Genomic DNA, 18143 nt, shown 5'->3' with positions numbered 1-18143 from the left:
ATGAGTGTATGCGTGTGCTTGTGCTCGGGATACCCTGAGCACCAGGGTGGGCAGTGGCTCACAGGTGGGTCATGTGCTATGATCATGAACAAGTCATAGGGTGTCACTAGGAATTCAGTTCTAAAATAATTCTGTTCAAACACATCCTTCCTGTCTCTGGTACTACGTGTCATACCTTTGGAGTTAGACCTGAGAATTGGAATTTGTGAGGTTCTATTTCATCTATTTTTTAGTTTGTCATTTTGATCATGTAGATTAAGGATTGATAATGCGATTGATCTTTAAAGTTGTTGAAGTGTGGGATTTGTGTTTTAAAACTATCAAACAGCAAAGGGTACCTTGCAGGGTAATGAATTTTATTTTCTTGACCTTCTTACTGGATGGGTACAGATTGCAGGAACAGCGGGTGGGGCAGGCTGGTCAGTGTTGGGGGCAAGAACAGAAAACCAGGAGTTGGGACTGGAGTGAGATCTCAGGGCAGTGACAGGAGCTAGTGCCAGGTCAGAGCAGCTTGGGTGCACAGAGGCTGTTAGCTGAGGCTAATAAACAGTAGCAGCAGCAGGCCAGCAGATGACCTGGCTGTCACCCTCTCAGGGCCCTGCCTGGCCAATAACATTACCCCGTTTTGAGCATGGGCGGCTCGGTGAGGTTAGGGCTGGTCCAGGCCATGGTTCAGGGAGCACCAGGGTGAAGAGCTCTGGAACCCTCTGTGCCAGTGCAGGGTGAGTTGGGAACCCAGAGGGTGGGTGAGCTGGACAGTAGTTTGGAGACCGAGGAGAAGTGGAACTCTGTAGAAATGAGGACTGGCCAGGAGAAGCGCCCATTTGCTTCTCCACCCCTCTGCCGCGCCTTCCTCTCTGTCTCTCTCTTCCCCTCCCGCAGCCAAGGCTCCATTGGAGCAAAAATGGCCAGGGCGCTGGGGTTGGCTCTGTGGCCTCTGCCTCAGGCGCTAGAGTGGCTCTGGTCGCAACATGGCGACGCCCAGGATGGGCAGAGCATCGCCCCCTGGTGGGCGTGCCGGGTGGATCCCGGTCGGGCGCATGCGGGAGTCTGTCTGACTGTCTCTCCCTGTTTCCAGCTTCAGAAAAATGAAAAAAAAAAAAAAAAAAAAAAAAAAAGAAATGAGGACTGGCAGAGCTCAGTTTGAGAGCTCGGCACAGACTTAATGGTTTTTCAGAGATACCCCTTTACATCTTGGTGCTTCAAGCACACATCAGATCCACAGCCCTATGATTGGTTGTGACCCCTGTTTGAAAAGGATGATTCAGAGTATGGGTTGGAATAGGTCAGTGGCCGGCAAAACGTGGCTCGCGAGCCACATGCGGCTCTTTGGCCCCTTGAGTGTGGCTCTTCCACAAAATACCATGTGCAGGCACTACCTTGATAAGGAATGTACCTACCTACATAGTTTAAGTTTAAAAAATTTGGCTCTCACAAGAAATTTCAAGACCCCGAGGTCGCCAGCTTGAGCACGGGCTCATCTGGCTTGAGCCAAATAAAGCTCACCAGCTTGGACCCAAGGTCGCTGGCTCGAGCAAGGGGTTACTTGGTCTGCTGAAGGCCTGCGGTCAAGGCATATATGAGAAAGCAATCGATGAACAACTAAGGAGTCCCAACGAAAAACTGATGATTGATGCTTCTCATCTCTCTCCGTTCCTGTCTGTCTGTCCCTATCTATCCCTCTCTCTGACTCTCTCTCTGTCCCTGTAAAAAAAATAAATAAATAAAAGAAATTTCAATCGTTGTACTGTTAATATTTGGCTCTGTTTACTAATGAGTTTGCCGACCACCGGGACAGGTTGTAAGAAGGTGTCTGAGCTAGAAGGCCCTGTGCTGTCACCATGGGGATGCCCTGCTGGTGTATACAGGATATGCAGGATATGGCATCTGCCATGCACTCTGCAGGAATGTGGGTAGGGAAGTAGTGACAATCACTACCAGGCCCAGTCCTAAAACCCTTCTGGCCTGCCCAGGACATGGGCAGACTTAGGGATAGACTAATTCAGATCTTGGATTTGACTGAAAACCCGGTTAGCATAAGTGAAGGAACTGTGAAGCTCTCTGCTGGTTTGTGTTTAAATGACTCTTCAATGATACTTGCCAGATTGGCAGACGTGTGTGATAGTTGCTCATTTATCATCCATGAAGTTACTGTCTGATGATGTGCTAAAAGTTAACCCTTTTTAGCTTTTATGAGGAGAGCTCCAGGGACTGACTGGATTAAGAACTTGATAAAGGACCATGAGTTTCTTCATTGCCCATGCCTCTGAGTGCTCGGCAACTGGCCAGTCCCCTCCTGTCTGTGTGTACTGAGAAGCTCTGCTTTCAGCACCATCAGGCATTGAGAAGCTATTACAGGGGCCCTGTGTGTGCCTGGAATGGAGGATGGAGAATGAAGGCATGGTCCCTGAGCTCAAAACCACTGCATCACCACATCTACGGTATGATAGCTGGTATGCATACAGGAGTGACTGGGAGAGACAGCTGTAGGAAGAGCTTTGTGGAGGGGTGGCATTGTGGATAGCTCACCTCTGTGGGCCTCCAAATCCTGCCTCAAGCCTTTGGAAAGCCGCCTAGCCCCATAGCGTTCCCTTTGGCTCTGACCTCAAACATCACTTCCTCCAGGCAGTCCTACCACCCAGAATGTTCCTTCTAGAACTTATCACCATCTTTAATTGGGTTATTTATCTGACCACGAGTCCCACAAAGGTAGGGACCATGACAATTTGCTCATCATTATATCCCTAGTCCCTTGCCTAGTCCTTAGCAAACAGTAGGCGTTCACTACATATTTGTTAGTAGCAAGAGAGTGTTGCCAGATTCTTAAAACTTGAGAGCTGTGCTTCAGCAGGTGGCCAGTCAGCTAGTGGATGGGCAGCCTCTGCTCAATTGGAAATCTTGGAACAGTGAAGGGCTCGTGGAGGACAGCTAATCCTGTTCCCCTCTTCATTTTGTCTCTGAATGAACAAGATGAAGAAATGGCCAGGTCTTGTCCAGTGAGGCTGTGCCAGGCCAAGAGCACACTGACTGGGGAGACCCCAGCCTGAGCTGCACACCCCCCATACCCCATGTGTGGGGCCCACGGCAGCAGCTCTAACTGCACCTGACAGCAGAGGGAGTGGACATGCAGTGGCCTGGCCTGTGCAAGGACAGTTCCTTGTGGCCCTGCTCGTGAGAGGAGGTGGAGGGGAGGAGGCCTCATTAGGGAGGGCTGGGGTGATGGACCCAACCAGATGGCAAGAGCTCTTGTATCCGTTCTCACTGCCATCCACAGAACTGGAATTAAGAAAGCCCAAAGGATCACCTCCCATCCTGTCTTTTAATCTTTTAAGCTGATTGAGAACACTCTGGAGCCTCTTGCTTGTTTGAACAGCTTTGGACAAAACATGTGACTGGCTCCTTGGAGTTGTGGGGGTGGGGGTACCACCAGGGCTTCTCCTTCTGTCCAGTTAGCTCAGCATGGCTGGCTCACCTTGAACCTGTGTGCCTCAAGGGTGTGGAAGGAGTGGTGTGCTTAGGCCTTCAGGGATGCAGGTTAAAGGGCATGAGCATTCTGAGAGTAAAATGAAGGTCACCATGGGCAAGCGGTTTTAGTAGTTTTCAGGTTTGGGACTCCTGACATAAGCCTCACCAGCACATGGCGGGATCAGGGGTGGGACCTGCACACAACCTACAGTCTTGACCTCTGTGGCCTCCCCTGACTCTGTAGGGCTGGTTGGAAGGACACCTATTGCCTAATACCAACTCATTATGTCTTGGCTGTACACCTTCTTAGTTCTGGGCCTGAGGAAGGTTCTGTAAGGGGGACTCCACCTCCTTCTGGCTGCATGATCAGGGGTGACTTTGCTTCTTCAAACCTGTTTCCTTTTCTATAAAATGGGAACACTAATGGGATTGACCTCCTAGGATTGTGACAGGATTTGTGTGACATGACATGACACATGTAGAGTGGTCAGTGCTCTGCCTGGCCATGTGCGGACATGCTCTGTTGTGATGCTGTTGCTGGTGAGAGTGCAGCATCTGCTTCCAGGAGGCCTGCAGCCCAGTATGAGCAGGGAGCTAACATGTGTGGCCACTACCCATGTTGGGCAGGCTGCATCTGCGGGGCATGAGGGCAGTGTTTGGAAGGGCCTTGTAGCTCTGAGGTGGACCAGCCAATAGCAGCCAGGGTGGGGAATTGGTCTCACCTGTGTGCAAGTGCAGGTGATACAGGTGCTGTCCCATGCTTGTCTAGCAGGGGCGGCAGGTGGCAGGGAAGCCGTGGGGGAGCTGAGCTGAAACTGGGGCAGGTAGGATGGGATGGACCACTTTGTCAACACCGGTCTCTCCCAGCCTCTGATACCCAGTCCCCTCCCCTTTCTAGTGTTTGGCTGGCTGACTCTAGCCCTCCTCCCCTGCTGTGGCCCCAGTCTCGGAGCACTCTCTCACCTTCCCTCCAGGTGCTTCACGTTCCTGAAGCCCACCAGTCCCTGAGCATGGCCCCTTCCCCTTTGGGATGAAGGCCTGTCCCTGGAGATTTCTCACTGTCTGACTCCACTTCCCCACCACCCACTGCACCTGACCCCTGGCAAAGTCCCCACTCATTCCCCTGTGTTCTGTGTTCCTGTTTTATTCTTGTGGGTGTCTCATAGTGCCCTCAGGTCTCCATGTGGTCACAACTTTATTTTGCCAACATTGTTCTTGTTGGGCAAATGAATTTATAAAATTTGTATTTTTTGAGTTTGCTCATTTTTATTAAAAAATGGTGCTGGACAGCCACTGTGCTTGCTTGCCCTCAGAGCAGGGCAGTTGATTGCAAATTGGGGATTGCATTCCTGCTTGAGGGGGCCATTGTTTTTGCTAATGTTTGCTGGAGGAGAGGGGTCTTTGTGGGCCTAGCAAGTTTTTGCAGGAAGAGCAGAGAGAATGCAGAGTGCTGAAGAAACCAGTTTTGCAGAGAGAGAATGAGTGCAGATGGGGAACCAGAGCTGAGGGGTTTTGGGAGCCCTACTGAGGCTTGTGGGGGCCTTTGATTCTAGGAGGAACCAGGAGAAGATTCTCTTGGTTGTGGAACCAGAGAATGCACAGGGCTTTGGGAGCCCTGAATGAAAGGAAGCGTTTTCCCTGTGTATTTGCTCTATGGGTCTGGCCTGTGGTGGCGCAGTGAATAAAGTGTCAATCTGGAATCCCAAAGTTGCCAGTTTGAAACCCTGGGCTTGCTAGGCCAAGGCACATACGTGAAGCAACTACTACAAGTTGATGCTTCCCACTTCTCCCCCCCCCCCCCCCCCGTCCCTCTCTCCTCTCTCTAAAAATCAATAAAAAAATAAAAAATAAAATAAAATAAACGGAATGGCCCGCCATTTTTTGTCTCTACTGTTTCTTTACCGTCTGCCCGAATCCAATGAAAACCTCAATGGCGCCTAATCAGGCGGTGGCGCAGTGGATAGAACGTCGGACTGGGATGTGGAGGATCCAGGTTCGAGACCCCGAGGTCTCCAGCTTGAGCATGGGCTCATCTGGTTTGACCAAAGCTCACCAGCTTGGACCCAAGGTTGCTGGCTTGAGCAAGGGTTTACTCAGTCTACTGAAGGCCCACGGTCAAGGCACAGATGAGAAAACAATCAATGACCAACTAAGGTGTCGCAATAAAAAAGCTGATGATTGATGCTTCTCATCTCTCCTTTCCTGTCTGTCTATCCCTTTCTCTGACTCTCTCTCTCTGTCTCTTTAAAAAAAAAAAAAAGATGTGGATAATCTTTAACTGGCTGAGCCAGTCGTTTCTGCAGGCACCTTCTCCTGCATTCTTCTGGTCTCTCCCCTCTCATTCCTCCCTTTGAGACTCTAGAAATTTCTTTAAAAAAAAAAGAGAGAGAACCTGCATGGCCACAATGGCAGTGGCCTTTGGCCCTACAGTTCTCTCTGCCTGGAATCTTTTCCCTCACCTCTATTTATGTGGCCAGCTTCCTACTGGTCCTTGAAAATTCAGCTTGGATGTTGCCTTCAGTATACCCCCACTCCCTGGCCAGGCAGTCCCTGGTGGAGGATGGCCCTGCACCCAGGCCCGTGTGTGGTAAGCACCTGTCCTTTTGTATCTTGATATCTGAGGGGTGACCCTGAATTTAGAGAAAGTTAGGGACATATATGGCTTCAGCACTAGTTTAAAAAACAGGCATTTTGTGAATGAATCAAGTGATGATAGGTTTGGAAGGAAGCTTATTTTCAGTTCCTACATTATCTGCCATTAGGCCATCTCTAAACAAGCCAGTGTTTCAAAAACAACAGAGAAACTTTCATTACAGAACTGATAACACAGAAATAGGTAGCTGTGTATGTCCTGACTTTAATGTATGATCAATTTGTCATATACCTGAAAATTAATTTTCTTGGATTTTAAAAACCTGGTGTTGGTCAAATAAGTTTGTAAAATAAGATTTTTATGTTTGCTTGCTTATAGTTTGCATTGGGGGCTGGGCAGTGCCAGGTATATGTGATCTGTAAAATTACAAATTATCTTCCTGCTAGAGAAGGGCTATTATCTTGCTAATGTTTGCTGGAGGAGAGGTTTTCTCTCTGGAAAGTTTTGACAAGGAGAGAGGAAGGAGAAGAGGCAGAGAGAAGCCATGTTTCAGGGAGAGCAGAGAGACTGCAGAGTGCTGAAGAAGAAGCCATGTTGGCAGAGAAGGGAGAAGGTGTGCAGATGGGGAACCAGAACTGAGGGGCTTTGTGAGATCTGAATGAAGAGGGAAGTTGTAAAGCCAGAAGCCACGGGCACTATCACAGCAGCCCGGTCCATGCCGGTTCGCATTGGATTCAGACAGTCGGTAAAGAAACAACGGAGCCACAAACTGGTGGGCCATAGTCTTTAATCCTAGCTTGCACCCAGCGGGCAAGTAAAAATATACACTGGGCTCCAAAACCCACTCACATTCAGTGCTCACAAAGCTACTGACTTATCCGAGTTTCCTAGAATCAAAGGTTTCTAGCTCAACAGACTTATTCACCTCTGTTCCCCATCTCCTTCCTTCTCCAGCGTCAAACTGCACAAACTGGCCTCTCACTCAACACTCTGCCATCTTGGCTGCTTCTCCTGGCCTCCTCCATGTGGCCTCCTTCTGCTCTCTGCTCTGCTCTCTCCACTAATGATAATCTCAGGAACCAAGAGAGCAAGCTCCTGCTCCGTCCCCATTTTATAGTGTAGAAATCCAAACTCTTAATCCAATATACAAAATAGGGAAGTCTCTAATACAAAGTCACTTTTCTGAGGCATGATTGGATTGTACCACCCCACATTAAAAAGGGTGGGAAAGGCTTAATCCCAAAACCAAGCCCCAGGCTACAAGGATTCTCAACACACATTAATATCACCTGGGCGAGGGCCTCACATGGGCAGCGCCTTTTTTTTTTTGTATTTTTCTGAAGCTGGAAACGGGGAGAGACAGTCAGACAGACTCCCGCATGCTCCCGACCGGGATCCACCCGGCACGCCCACCAGGGGCGATGCTCTGCCCACCAGGGGTCGATGCTCTGCCCCTCCGGGGCGTCGCTCTGCCGCGACCAGAGCCACTCCAGCGCCTGGGGCAGAGGCCAAGGAGCCATCCCCAGCGCCCGGGCCATCCCTGCTCCAATGGAGCCCCGGCTGCGGGAGGGGAAGAGAGAGACAGAGAGGAAGGAGGGGGGGGTAGAGAAGCAAATGGGCGCTTCTCCTATGTGCCCCGGCCGGGAATTGAACCTGGGTCCCCCGCACGCCAGGCGAGCTCCACCGCTGAGCCAACCGGCCAGGGCCGGCAGCGCCATTTTTAACAAAGTGAGCATAATACATTTTATCTGCCCAACAGAAGTGTTTGCCCTGTGTGTTTGCTTGTCGACCAGGGCGAGACTTTAATAAAAGAATGGCCCACCATTTCTTGTCTCCACTGTTTCTTTACCATCTGCCCAAATTCAATGTGAACCTGCATGTGAATGGCCAGAAGGGCCGCAACTACTGGCCATACACCTGGTCATTATATATTGTATGGCCAGTAGCCGCAGCCACCATCACAGCCTCCTGGCCTATGCAGGTTCACATTTGATTTGGACAGACAGTAGTGAATCAACGGAGTCAAGAACTGGCGGGCCATTGCCTTTAATCCTAGCTTGCACCCAGCAGGCGAGAAATACAGTGGGAAAACACTTCACTTTCTGTTCAGGGCTCCCAAAGCCACTGACTTATCCGAGTATTCCTAGAATCAATGGTTTCTACCTCACCAGCCTTATTCACTTCTGTTCCCCATCTCCTTCTCTCTGCACAAACTGGCTTCTCCTTCAACACTCCGCCATCTTGGCTGCCTCTCCTCTGCAATGTGGATGACAGGATCTGAGTGAGTGTGCCCCTCCCCCCCGCCTCACTTTATAGCATAGAAATTAAAGCCTTTAAGCCAGTATACAAATAAGGAAGTCTCTGATATAAAGTCACTTGTCTGAGGCATAAATGGGATTCCTCATAAGGGTGCCCCACCCCACATCATACAACAGTCAAGGGTGTGGGGAAAAGCTTAGTTTTGAAAAGATCTTAGTATTAAAAGGGTGGGAAAGGCTTAGTCTTAAAACTAAGCCTTAAGCTATAATGACTTTGCCAGTTTACATGTACAGATGATGATGTAACACCATGTACAGCGGAGCAGCCCACGGCCATGCCAGTCGAGATGTGGACGGTACAGAAAGGAAAGTTCAGTGTGTTCTGTGGCTCGCTAAATTCAAATCCATGACCAAAGTGCAACATGAATATCGGCGCTTTTATAATGAAGCACCACCACATAGAAATAACATTACTCACCTGACCTGTGGTGGCGCAGTGGATAAAGTGTCAACTTCGAATGCTGAGGTCACCGGTTCAAAACCCTGGGCTTGCCTGGTCAAGGCACGTAAGGGAATTGATGCTTCCTGCTCCTCCCCTCTTTTCTCTCTCTCTGTCTCTCCTCTCTAAAATGAATAAATAAAATCTTTAAAAAAAAAAAAGAAAAGAAATAACATTACTCGGTAGGATAAGCAGTTGAAGGAAACCAGCAGTTTGGTGGAGAAACCCCGTTCTGGTAGGCCATCAGTCAGTGACAAGTCTGTAGAGGTTATAGGGGATAGCTACCTAAGGAGCCCTAAAAAATCTGTGCATGAGCCCACATTGAACTGCACTGAATAGGTATGAAACTAGGAGAGTTTTCCTTTTATTTGGTGCAGATTTCACATTTCTATCGTCTTTTGTTGCTTTTCTGTGACAGGTCAAAAGTGCACCATGACTTTACAGACACACTGTATAAGCAAGCAAACATATATATTATATTGCCTGACCAGGTGGTGGCGCAGTAGAGCGTCGGACTGGGATGCGGAAGGACCCAGGTTCGAGACCCCGAGGTCGCCAGCTTGAGCGCGGGCTCATCTGGCTTGAGCAAAGAGTCACCAGCTTAGACCCAAGGTCACTGGCTCCAGCAGGGGGTTACTCAGTCTGCTGAAGGCCCGCTGTCAAGGCACATGTGAGAAAGCAATCAATGAACAACTAAGAAGTCGCAACGCGCAACGAGAAACTGATGAGATTGATGCTTCTCATCTCTCTCCGTTCCTGTCTGTCTGTCCCGGTCTATCTCTGCCTCTGTAAAAAAAACAAAAACAAAAACAAACATATATATCATATTTATAAACTTATTTGACCCACATACATACTTCAACTTAAAAAAGTATAAAAAAGAGCACACACTTACCAAAGAAGACAGGAATAAGAAAAATGCTCAGTATCACTGGAAATTAAGAAAGTGCAAATTGCATCACAGTGAGCTATTGCTACATACTAAACAGAATGACTAAAATTAAAAAAATAATTTTTTTAACCTGATAATACTGTTGGTCAAGTAAGTTTGTAAATATGATATATGTTTGCTTGCTTATAGTTTGCATTGGGTGTGGGGGGCAGGCTGTAAGCAGGCAGGGTGGTTATAGCTTAAGGCTTAGTTTTAAGACTAAGCTTTTCCCCACACCCTTGACTGATTGCTTGATGTGGGGTGGTGCACTCTCATGAGAAATCCCATTATGCCTCAGATAAGTGACTTTGTATCAGAGACTTCCTTAATTGTATATTGGATTAAAGGTTTCGATTTCTATACTATAAAATGGGGCAGACTGGGAGCTTGCTCTCTCTAGGTTCCTGAGATTAGCATTAGAGAGGAGAGCTGTAGACGAGCAGAGAAAGGCCACGTGGAAAAGGTCAGGAGAAGCCCTGGCCGGTTGGCTCAGTGGTAGAGCGTTGGCCTGGCGTGTAGAAGTCCCGGGTTTGATTCCCAGCCAGGGCACACAGGAGAAGCGCCCATCTGCTTCTCCACCCCTCCCCCTCTCCTTCCTCTCTGTCTCTCTCTTCCCCTCCCGCAGCCGAGGCTCCATTGGAGCAGAGATGGCCCAGGCGCTGGGGATGGCTCCTTGGCCTCTGCCCCAGGCGCTAGAGTGGCTCTGGTCGCAGCAGAGCGTCGCCCCCCTGGTGGGCGTGCCGGGTGGATCCCGGTCGGGCGCATGCGGGAGTCTGTCTGACTGTCTCTCCCGGTTTCTAGCTTCAGAAAAATACAAAAAAAAAAAAAAAAAAAGAAAGAAAAGGTCAGGAGAAGCAGCCAAGATGGCAGAATGCTAAAGGAGAAGCCAGTTTGTGCAGAGAGAAGGAGATGGGGAACAGAGGTGAATAAGGCTAGTGAGCTAGAAACCTTTGATTCTAGGAAACACGGATAAGTCAGTAGCTTTGTGAGCACTGAATGAGTGGGTTTTGGAGCCCAATGTGTGTTTTTACTTACCCGCCAGGTACAAGCTAGGATTAAAGGTAATGGCCCACCAGTTCTTGACTCTGTTGTTTCATTACCGTCTGTCCAAATCTAATGCAAACCTGCATGGGCCAGGCGGCTGTTTACTGGCTTCACAAATACCAAGTGCTAGTGAGAGAATGCAGAGCAGTTGAAACTTCCACACATTGCTGAGGGCAGTCTTTGGATTGCGGATAATTTTTTTATAAGATTAGATGTACACTTCTATGTAGCAGTTCCACTCCTAGGTATTTACCCAGAAGAAGGGAAGGCAAATGTTTATAGTGTATTATTTATTGCCCCAGACTGAAAATAGCCCAGATGTCCTTCAGCAGGCTGGAGGAGAAACAAATGATGGTCTAGTCGTATAGTAAAATGATACTTAGCAATAAAAAGGGATAAACTACTGACGTAGGTACAGCACAAGTCAGCCTCAGAAGAATTATGGTGAGGCCCTGGCAGGTTGGCTCAGTGGTAGAGCGTCGGCCTGGCGTGCAGGAGTCCCAGGTTCGATTCCTGGCCAGGGCACACAGGAGAAGCGCCCATCTGCTTCTCCACCCCTCCCCCTCTTCTTCCTCTCTCTCTCTCTCTTCCCCTCCCGCAGCCAAGGCTCCATTGGAGCAAAGTTTCCCTGGGCGCTGAGGATGGCTCTGTGGCCTCTGCCTCAGGCGTTAGAATGGCTCTGATTGCAGCAGAGCAACGCCCCAGATGGGCAGAGCATCGCCCCCTGTGGGCATGCCGGGTGGATCCCGGTCGGACGAATGCGGGAGTCTGTCTGACTGCATCCCCGTTTCCAACTTCTGAAATATACAAAAAAAAAAAAAAAAAAGAATTATGGTGAGTGACAGTCACAAGAGCCAGGCTCTACCTATGATTCCATTTATCTTGGAAAAGGGAAAAATATCAGATTAGTGGTAGCCAGGGACTGTGTGGGTAGGAGACTGAGTGCAGGGGCACAAGGGGACTTGGTGGGGAATTAGAAATATTCCATGCCTTGATGTGGTGATAGTTGAACGCGGTATACATTCATCTGGACTCATCTGAGTATAGTTGGAAAGGATGCATATCAGTATATAAAAATTTATCTTTTTCTCTGTGTGTGTGTGTGTGTGTGTGTGTGTGTGTGTGTGTGTGAGACAGAGAGAGAGACAGAGAGAGGGACAGACAGGAAAGGAGAGGGATGAGAAGCATCAATTCTTTGTTGTGGCTCCTTAGTTGTTCATTGACTGCTTTCTCATATGTGCCTTGACGGGGGGCAACAGCAGAGCGAGTGACCCCTTGCTCAAGCCAACAACTTTGGACTCAAGCCAGAGACCATGGGGTCATGTCTACGATCCCACAATCAAGCTGGCAACCTCGGGGTTTTGAACCTGGGTCCTCCGTGTGCCAGTTCGATGCTACAGTCAGGCAGCATATAGTATTTAAATAACAACTTTTGCCTGACCAAATGGTGGTGCAGTGAATAGAGCATCAGACTAGGATGCGGAGGACCCAGGTTCAAAACCTGCAGGTCTCTGGCTTGAGCACAGCTTTTCTGGGTTGAGTGCAGGGTCACTGGCTTGAGTGTGAGATCATAGACATGACCCCATGGTCGCTGGCTTGAGCCCAAAGGTTGCTAGCTTGAAGCCCAAGGTTGTTGGCTTGAGCAAGGGGTCACTCGATCTGCTGTAGCCCCCTGGTCAAGGCACATTATGATAAAGCAATCAGGGAACAACAAAGGTACTGCAGTGGACAATTGATGCTTCTCATCTCTCTCCCTGTCTGTTCCTCTCTCTGTCTCTGTCACTAAACACCGAGTGACCCCTTGCTCGAACCAGATGAGCCACACTCAAACTGGCGACCTCGAAGTCTCGAACCTGGGTCCTCCACATACCAGTCCGATGCTCTATCCACTGCGCATTTCCTGGTCAGGCACTAAACAAATAAATAGATAAATACTATGTGTTGAATGATGGGTTGTACCAAAACAGACCTCTTTAAGAAACAGCCTTTTCTTTTTCATAAATCTTACAAGGGTTTTAAAAGTCAGAGAGGGCCCTGGCCGGCTGGCTCAGTGGTAGAGCATCAACCTGACGTGCAGGAGTCCCGGGTTCGATTCCTGGCCAGGGCACACAGGAGAAGCGCCCATCTGCTTCTCCACCCCTCCCCCTCTCCTTCCTCTCTGTCTCTCTCTTCTCCTCCCACAGCCAAGGCTCCATTGGAGCAAAGTTGGCCCGGGTGCTGAGGATGGCTCTGTGGCCTCTGCCTCAGGCACTAGAATGGCTCTGGTTACAACAGAGCGACACCCCAGATGGGCAGAGCATCGCCCCCAGGTGGGCATGCCAGGTGGATCCCAGTCAGGTGCATGCGGGAGTCTGTCTGACTGCCTCTCCATTTCCAACTTCAGAAAAATTAAAAAAAAAAAAAAAAAGTCAGAGAGGAGGGCAGGTTTCTGGAGAGCCAACATATTTTGATGTTGATGACCAGTTTGAATGATGCTGGTAACAGAGAGATAAAAACCAGCTATGTGAGGCAGTTGCATGGGGACTGTCAGTTATACATGGGACCATGATGATCTTAGCTCTTGCCACCAGCTCAGTGACACTAACTTATGTTTTGTTATTGTTTTCATCCTGCTGTAAATTTTTTTTTAATTTTATTGGCTTTTTGGAGGTGATGTCGGTTAATAAAATTATGTAGATTTTAGGTATACAAGTTTATACTATATCATCTATATATTGTATTGTGTGTTCACCGCCCCAAGTCAGGTCTCCTTCCATCACCATCAATCCCCCTTTACCCTCTTCTACTGCCCCCTCTTCCCTCTGGTATCAACACACTGTTGTCTGTGTCTGTGAGTTTTGTTTTGTTTTGTTTTGTTTTGCTTAATCCCTTCACCTTTTTCACCCAGCCCCCCAAATCCCTACCTTCTGCCCCAACCATCATTCTGTTCTCTGTATCTTTGATTCTGTTTCTATTTTGTTATTTTGTTCATTGGATTCCATATATGAGTGAAATCATATGGTACTTGTCTTTCTCTGACTGGCTTATTTCACTTAGCATAATACCCTCTAGGTCCATCCATGCTATATCAGAAGGTACAATTTCCTTCTTTCTTGGATTCTTCTGAAGTGAGAAGTGGGGGCGGCAGACAGACAGACTCCAGCATGTGCCTGACTGAAATCCACCGGGCATGCCCACCAGGGGGCGGTGCTCAGCCCATCTGGGGTGTTGCTCTGCTGCAACCGGAGCTATTCTACTGGCTGAGGTGGAGGCCATGGAGCCATCCTCAGCATTGGGCCAACTTTGCTCCAATGGAGCTTTGGCTGCGGGAAGGAAAGAGAGAGATAGAAAAGAGAGAGGGAGGGATGGAGAAGCAGATGGGCACTCATTTACTTATGGGCACTTGAGCTGCTTCCAAATGTTGGCTATTGTAAGTAATGCCGCAGTGAACACAGAGGTGCACATATTCTTTCTAATTAGTGTTTTAGGTTTCTTTGGATATAGACCCAGAGGTGGAATCTCTGGGTCATAAAGCATTAAAATCTCAGATATTTCTTGTGGCAACATTTTTTCTGATAATTATATATCGCTTCAGGGAAGGGAAACAAAAGAGAAAAAGTAAACAAATAGTTTATATTATACTAAAAAGTTTTGCCTGACCAGGCGGTGGTGCAGCAGATAGAATGTGGACCTGAGATGCCGAAGACCCAGGTTCGAGACCCTGAGGTCGCCAGCTTGAGCGCAGGCTCATCTGGTTTGAGCAAAAGCTCACTAGCTCGGACCCAAGGTTGCTGGCTTGAGTAAGGGGTCACTTGGTCTGCTGTAGCCCCCCTGTCAAGGCACATATGAGAAAGCAATCAATGAACAACTAAGGTATCACAATGAAAAACTAATGTTTGATGCTTCTCATCTCTCTCCATTCCTGTCTGTCTGTCCCTATCTATCCTTCTCTCTGTTTCTGTAAAAAAAATAAAAAATAAAAAAATAAAAAATAAAAAGTTTTTGCACAGCATAGTAAACCATCAACAAAATTTAAAAACCCACTGAATTGGAGAACATATTCACCAATGATATTGAGTTGGCCAGGAAGTATTTTCAGTTGTCACACATAGCATTGTAATTGTTTTGAAAGACTTCTGTCAGTGTTATGGTTTTCCTTTTGACATTTGATATCAGTCACATTTAGGTTACTTTAGAAGCAAGTTGTCTGTAATTTTGTTTGTAGCTGTTAGTTTAGGGTCAATTTTAAAATGGAGTGCAGAAATGAACATTTTCAGCATATTTTACTTTTTTATTTCCATAAAGGAAAGAAAGCTGCTGAGGCTTACAAAAATATATGTGAAGTTTATGGTGTTGATTGCATAACCGAACACACATGTCAGAATTGGTTTAAAAAATTCTGTTCTGGAGATTTTTCACTCAAAGATGACCAGCATTCTGGTTGACCTACTGAAGTTGATGACCAAATCAAAGCCATAATTGAAGAGAATCGTCATATAACTGTTCAAGGGATTGCAAAGAGGTTAAATGTATCGCACACAACAATTGAAAATCACTTAAAATGTCTTGGCCCTGGCCAGTTGGCTCAGTGGTAGAGCGTCGGCCTGGCGTGCAGGAGTCCCGGGTTCGATTCCCGGCCAGGGCACACAGGAGAAGGGCCCATCTGCTTCTCCACCCCTCCCCCTCTCCTTCCTCTCTGTCTCTCTCTTCCCCTCCACAGCCAAGGCTCCATTGGAGCAAAGTTGGCCCGGGTGCTGAGGATGGCTCTGTGGCCTCTGCCTCAGGCGCTAGAATGGCCCTGGTTGCAACAGAGACGCCCCAGATGGGCAGAGCATCGCCCCCTGGTGGGCATGCCAGGTGGATCCTGGTTGGGTGCATGCGGGAGTCTGTCTGACTGCCTCTCCGTTTCCAACTTCAGAAAAATGCAAAAAAAAATGTCTTGGACTTGCTAAGAAGCTTAATATTTGGGTTCCACGTGAATTGAGAGACTCACTTAACACAATGAATCAATATTTGTGATATGCATCTCAAGCACAATGAAACCAACCCGTTTTTGAAATGAATCATCATTGGTGATGAAGAATGGGTCATCTACAGTAACATCATTCAAAAACGGTCATGATTCAAGCGTGATGAACCAGCATAAACCATATCTAAAGCTGAATTGCATCAAATAAAGGTCGTGCTGTCAATTTGGTGGGACTACAAAGGTGTTGTGTATTTTGAGTTGCTTCCAAGAAACCAGATGATCAATTCAGATGTTTGCTGTCAACAACTAATGAAGCTGGATGAAGCAATCAAAGAAAAACGGCCAGAATTGGCAAATTGCCAAGGAATTGAGTTCCACCATGATAATGCAAAGCCTCACACATCTTTAGTAACTTGTGGGAAATTAGTGGAGCTTGGTTGGGAAGTGATGTCGCATCCCCCATACAGCCCTGACCTGGCACCATCTGATTACCATTTATTTTGAAGTTTGCAAAACTCTTTGAATGGTAAAATTTTCACAAATGATGATGATCTTAAATTGCACTTGGTTCAGTTTTTTGCTGATAAGGACCAAAATTTCTATGAGCACAGAATCATCAAGCTGCAAGAAAGATGGCAAAAGGTCATTGAACAAAATGGAAAATATATAATAGATTAAAGTTTATTTTTTTAATAAAAAAGTGACTTATTTCACACTACAAAATCAAAATTACTTTCTTGCCAACCCAATACATCTGATAAAGGGCTAATATCTAAAATATAAAAAGAACTTATAAAAATTACACACACACACACACACACACACACACACTCCAATTAAAAAGTGGGCAAAATACCCAAATAGACACTTCTCCAAAGAGGATGTACAGATGACCAACAGAGAGACGTATGAAAAGATGCTCAAAGTCACTAATCATCAGAGAGATGCAAATTCTTGTTTGTTTTTTTTCTTTTTTAAATACTTTATTTATTGATTTTACAGAGACAGGAGAGAAAGGGGAGCATGGAATGGGAAGTATCAACTCATAGTTGCTTCGTGTTAGTTGTTTATTGCTTGCCTGTTGTGTGTGCCTTGACCAGGGAAGCCCAGGGTTTCGAACTGGCAACCTTGGCGTTCCAGGCCGATGGTTTATCCACTGTGCCACCACAGGCCAGGCTTTTTTTTTTTAAGTGGAGAGACAGACACAGACAGACAGAAAGGGAGAGAGATGAGAACCATCAGCTCATAGTTGCGGCACTTTAGTTATTCACTGATTGCTTTCTCATATGTGCCTTGATGGGGGGGAGGGCTGCAGCTGAGCCAGTGACTATGGAGTTGTCTATGAGCCAGCACTCAAGCCGGATGAGCCCGCACTAAGCCAGCGACATCGGGGTTTCTATCCTGGGTCCTCAGTGTCCCAGGTCAGTGCTTTATCCATTGCACCACCACCTGGTCAGACAAGAGATACAAATTAAAACCACAAGAAGGTATCACCTCACACCTACCAGAAGGGCTACCGTCAATAAATCAACAAACAACTGTTGATGAGGATGTGAAGAAAAGGGAACCCTTGTGCACTGTTGGTGGGAAGGCAGATTGATGCAGCCACTGTGGAAAGCAATGTGTAGTTACCTCAAAAAGTTAAAAATGGAACTGCTGTAAATTTCAAAATTACAGCAAAGCCCTATTTTAAAATGGGAAGTGAGCATGTGATGTCACTTCCAACTGGTTGTGAAATGCTTGCTTTTGCCTTCCTATGAAGGGGCTGCTGAAGAACAGAGTTGAAAGCTCAGGTTCAGCTGCTGTGTGTTGGTGAGCTGCTGACCTGCTCCCCTGGCTGAGGACTAACCTGAAGGCTACATGTGGGCTGGAGGGGCTGTGTAAGGAACAGTGCCTGGTGTTCATGCATTCAGCAAGCCTGCTGCAGATCATAGTGGGCCTCTGGAGAAGGCTGCCCGGGCTGCCTGACTTCCAGGGCTCCTCACTGTGCCCATGGGAGCGGGATCATCTCAGCCTCCCCCACCACCACCACCATCGCCCATTTCCATGCAGGGCTCATGTGTTCTGTGCCCTTGTAGGCTTTTCCCACCACTACTCGAGACCCTCTTCTTTACCTGGTTAACTAGACTCAGAATAGTAGAAATTGTGGTAGTCAAACTGTTTGTAAGTCAGAGTTAAACATGCAGTGCCATTGGTTTCTGCATGGCAGAGAGAGGACTGTTCCCTTTTCTGTAGGAATGTGACCCTGTTCCCCAGGTGCCTCCAGATTGATTGTCAACAGGGATCAAGTATGAATGTGATCAGTCTGGCAAAGAGACTTTTAGACATGGTAAAACTGACTAAAGTTTGACTAGCATATTTGAAAACAGAGGGAGAGGAAAGGGTTGCAAATATAATAGATTGTT

General features: G+C 47.5%; 1 protein-coding gene across 10 annotated transcripts in view; it reads left to right on the top strand.

Annotated features, from left to right (window-relative positions):
- Window positions 1-18143, top strand: part of PACSIN2 (protein kinase C and casein kinase substrate in neurons 2) — a 162556-nt gene that overhangs the window by 124188 nt on the left and 20225 nt on the right. The window contains exon 1 of one of the 10 annotated variants that reach the window (XM_066358596.1): window positions 5846-6052. The exons of 8 other annotated variants lie outside the window; for them this stretch is intronic. In XM_066358596.1, coding sequence (XP_066214693.1) covers window positions 5933-6052 — 120 coding nt within the window. In that variant the 5' untranslated portion in view covers window positions 5846-5932. Of the gene's footprint in view, window positions 1-5845; window positions 6053-18143 lie in introns of those variants that run through there. One more of the 10 variants, XM_066358588.1, reaches the window with a different exon arrangement.

This window comes from Saccopteryx leptura, chromosome 1 (assembly GCF_036850995.1).
Source record: "Saccopteryx leptura isolate mSacLep1 chromosome 1, mSacLep1_pri_phased_curated, whole genome shotgun sequence".
Lineage (NCBI taxonomy): Eukaryota > Metazoa > Chordata > Mammalia > Chiroptera > Emballonuridae > Saccopteryx > Saccopteryx leptura.
This window is presented reverse-complemented; position numbering and strand designations above follow the sequence as displayed.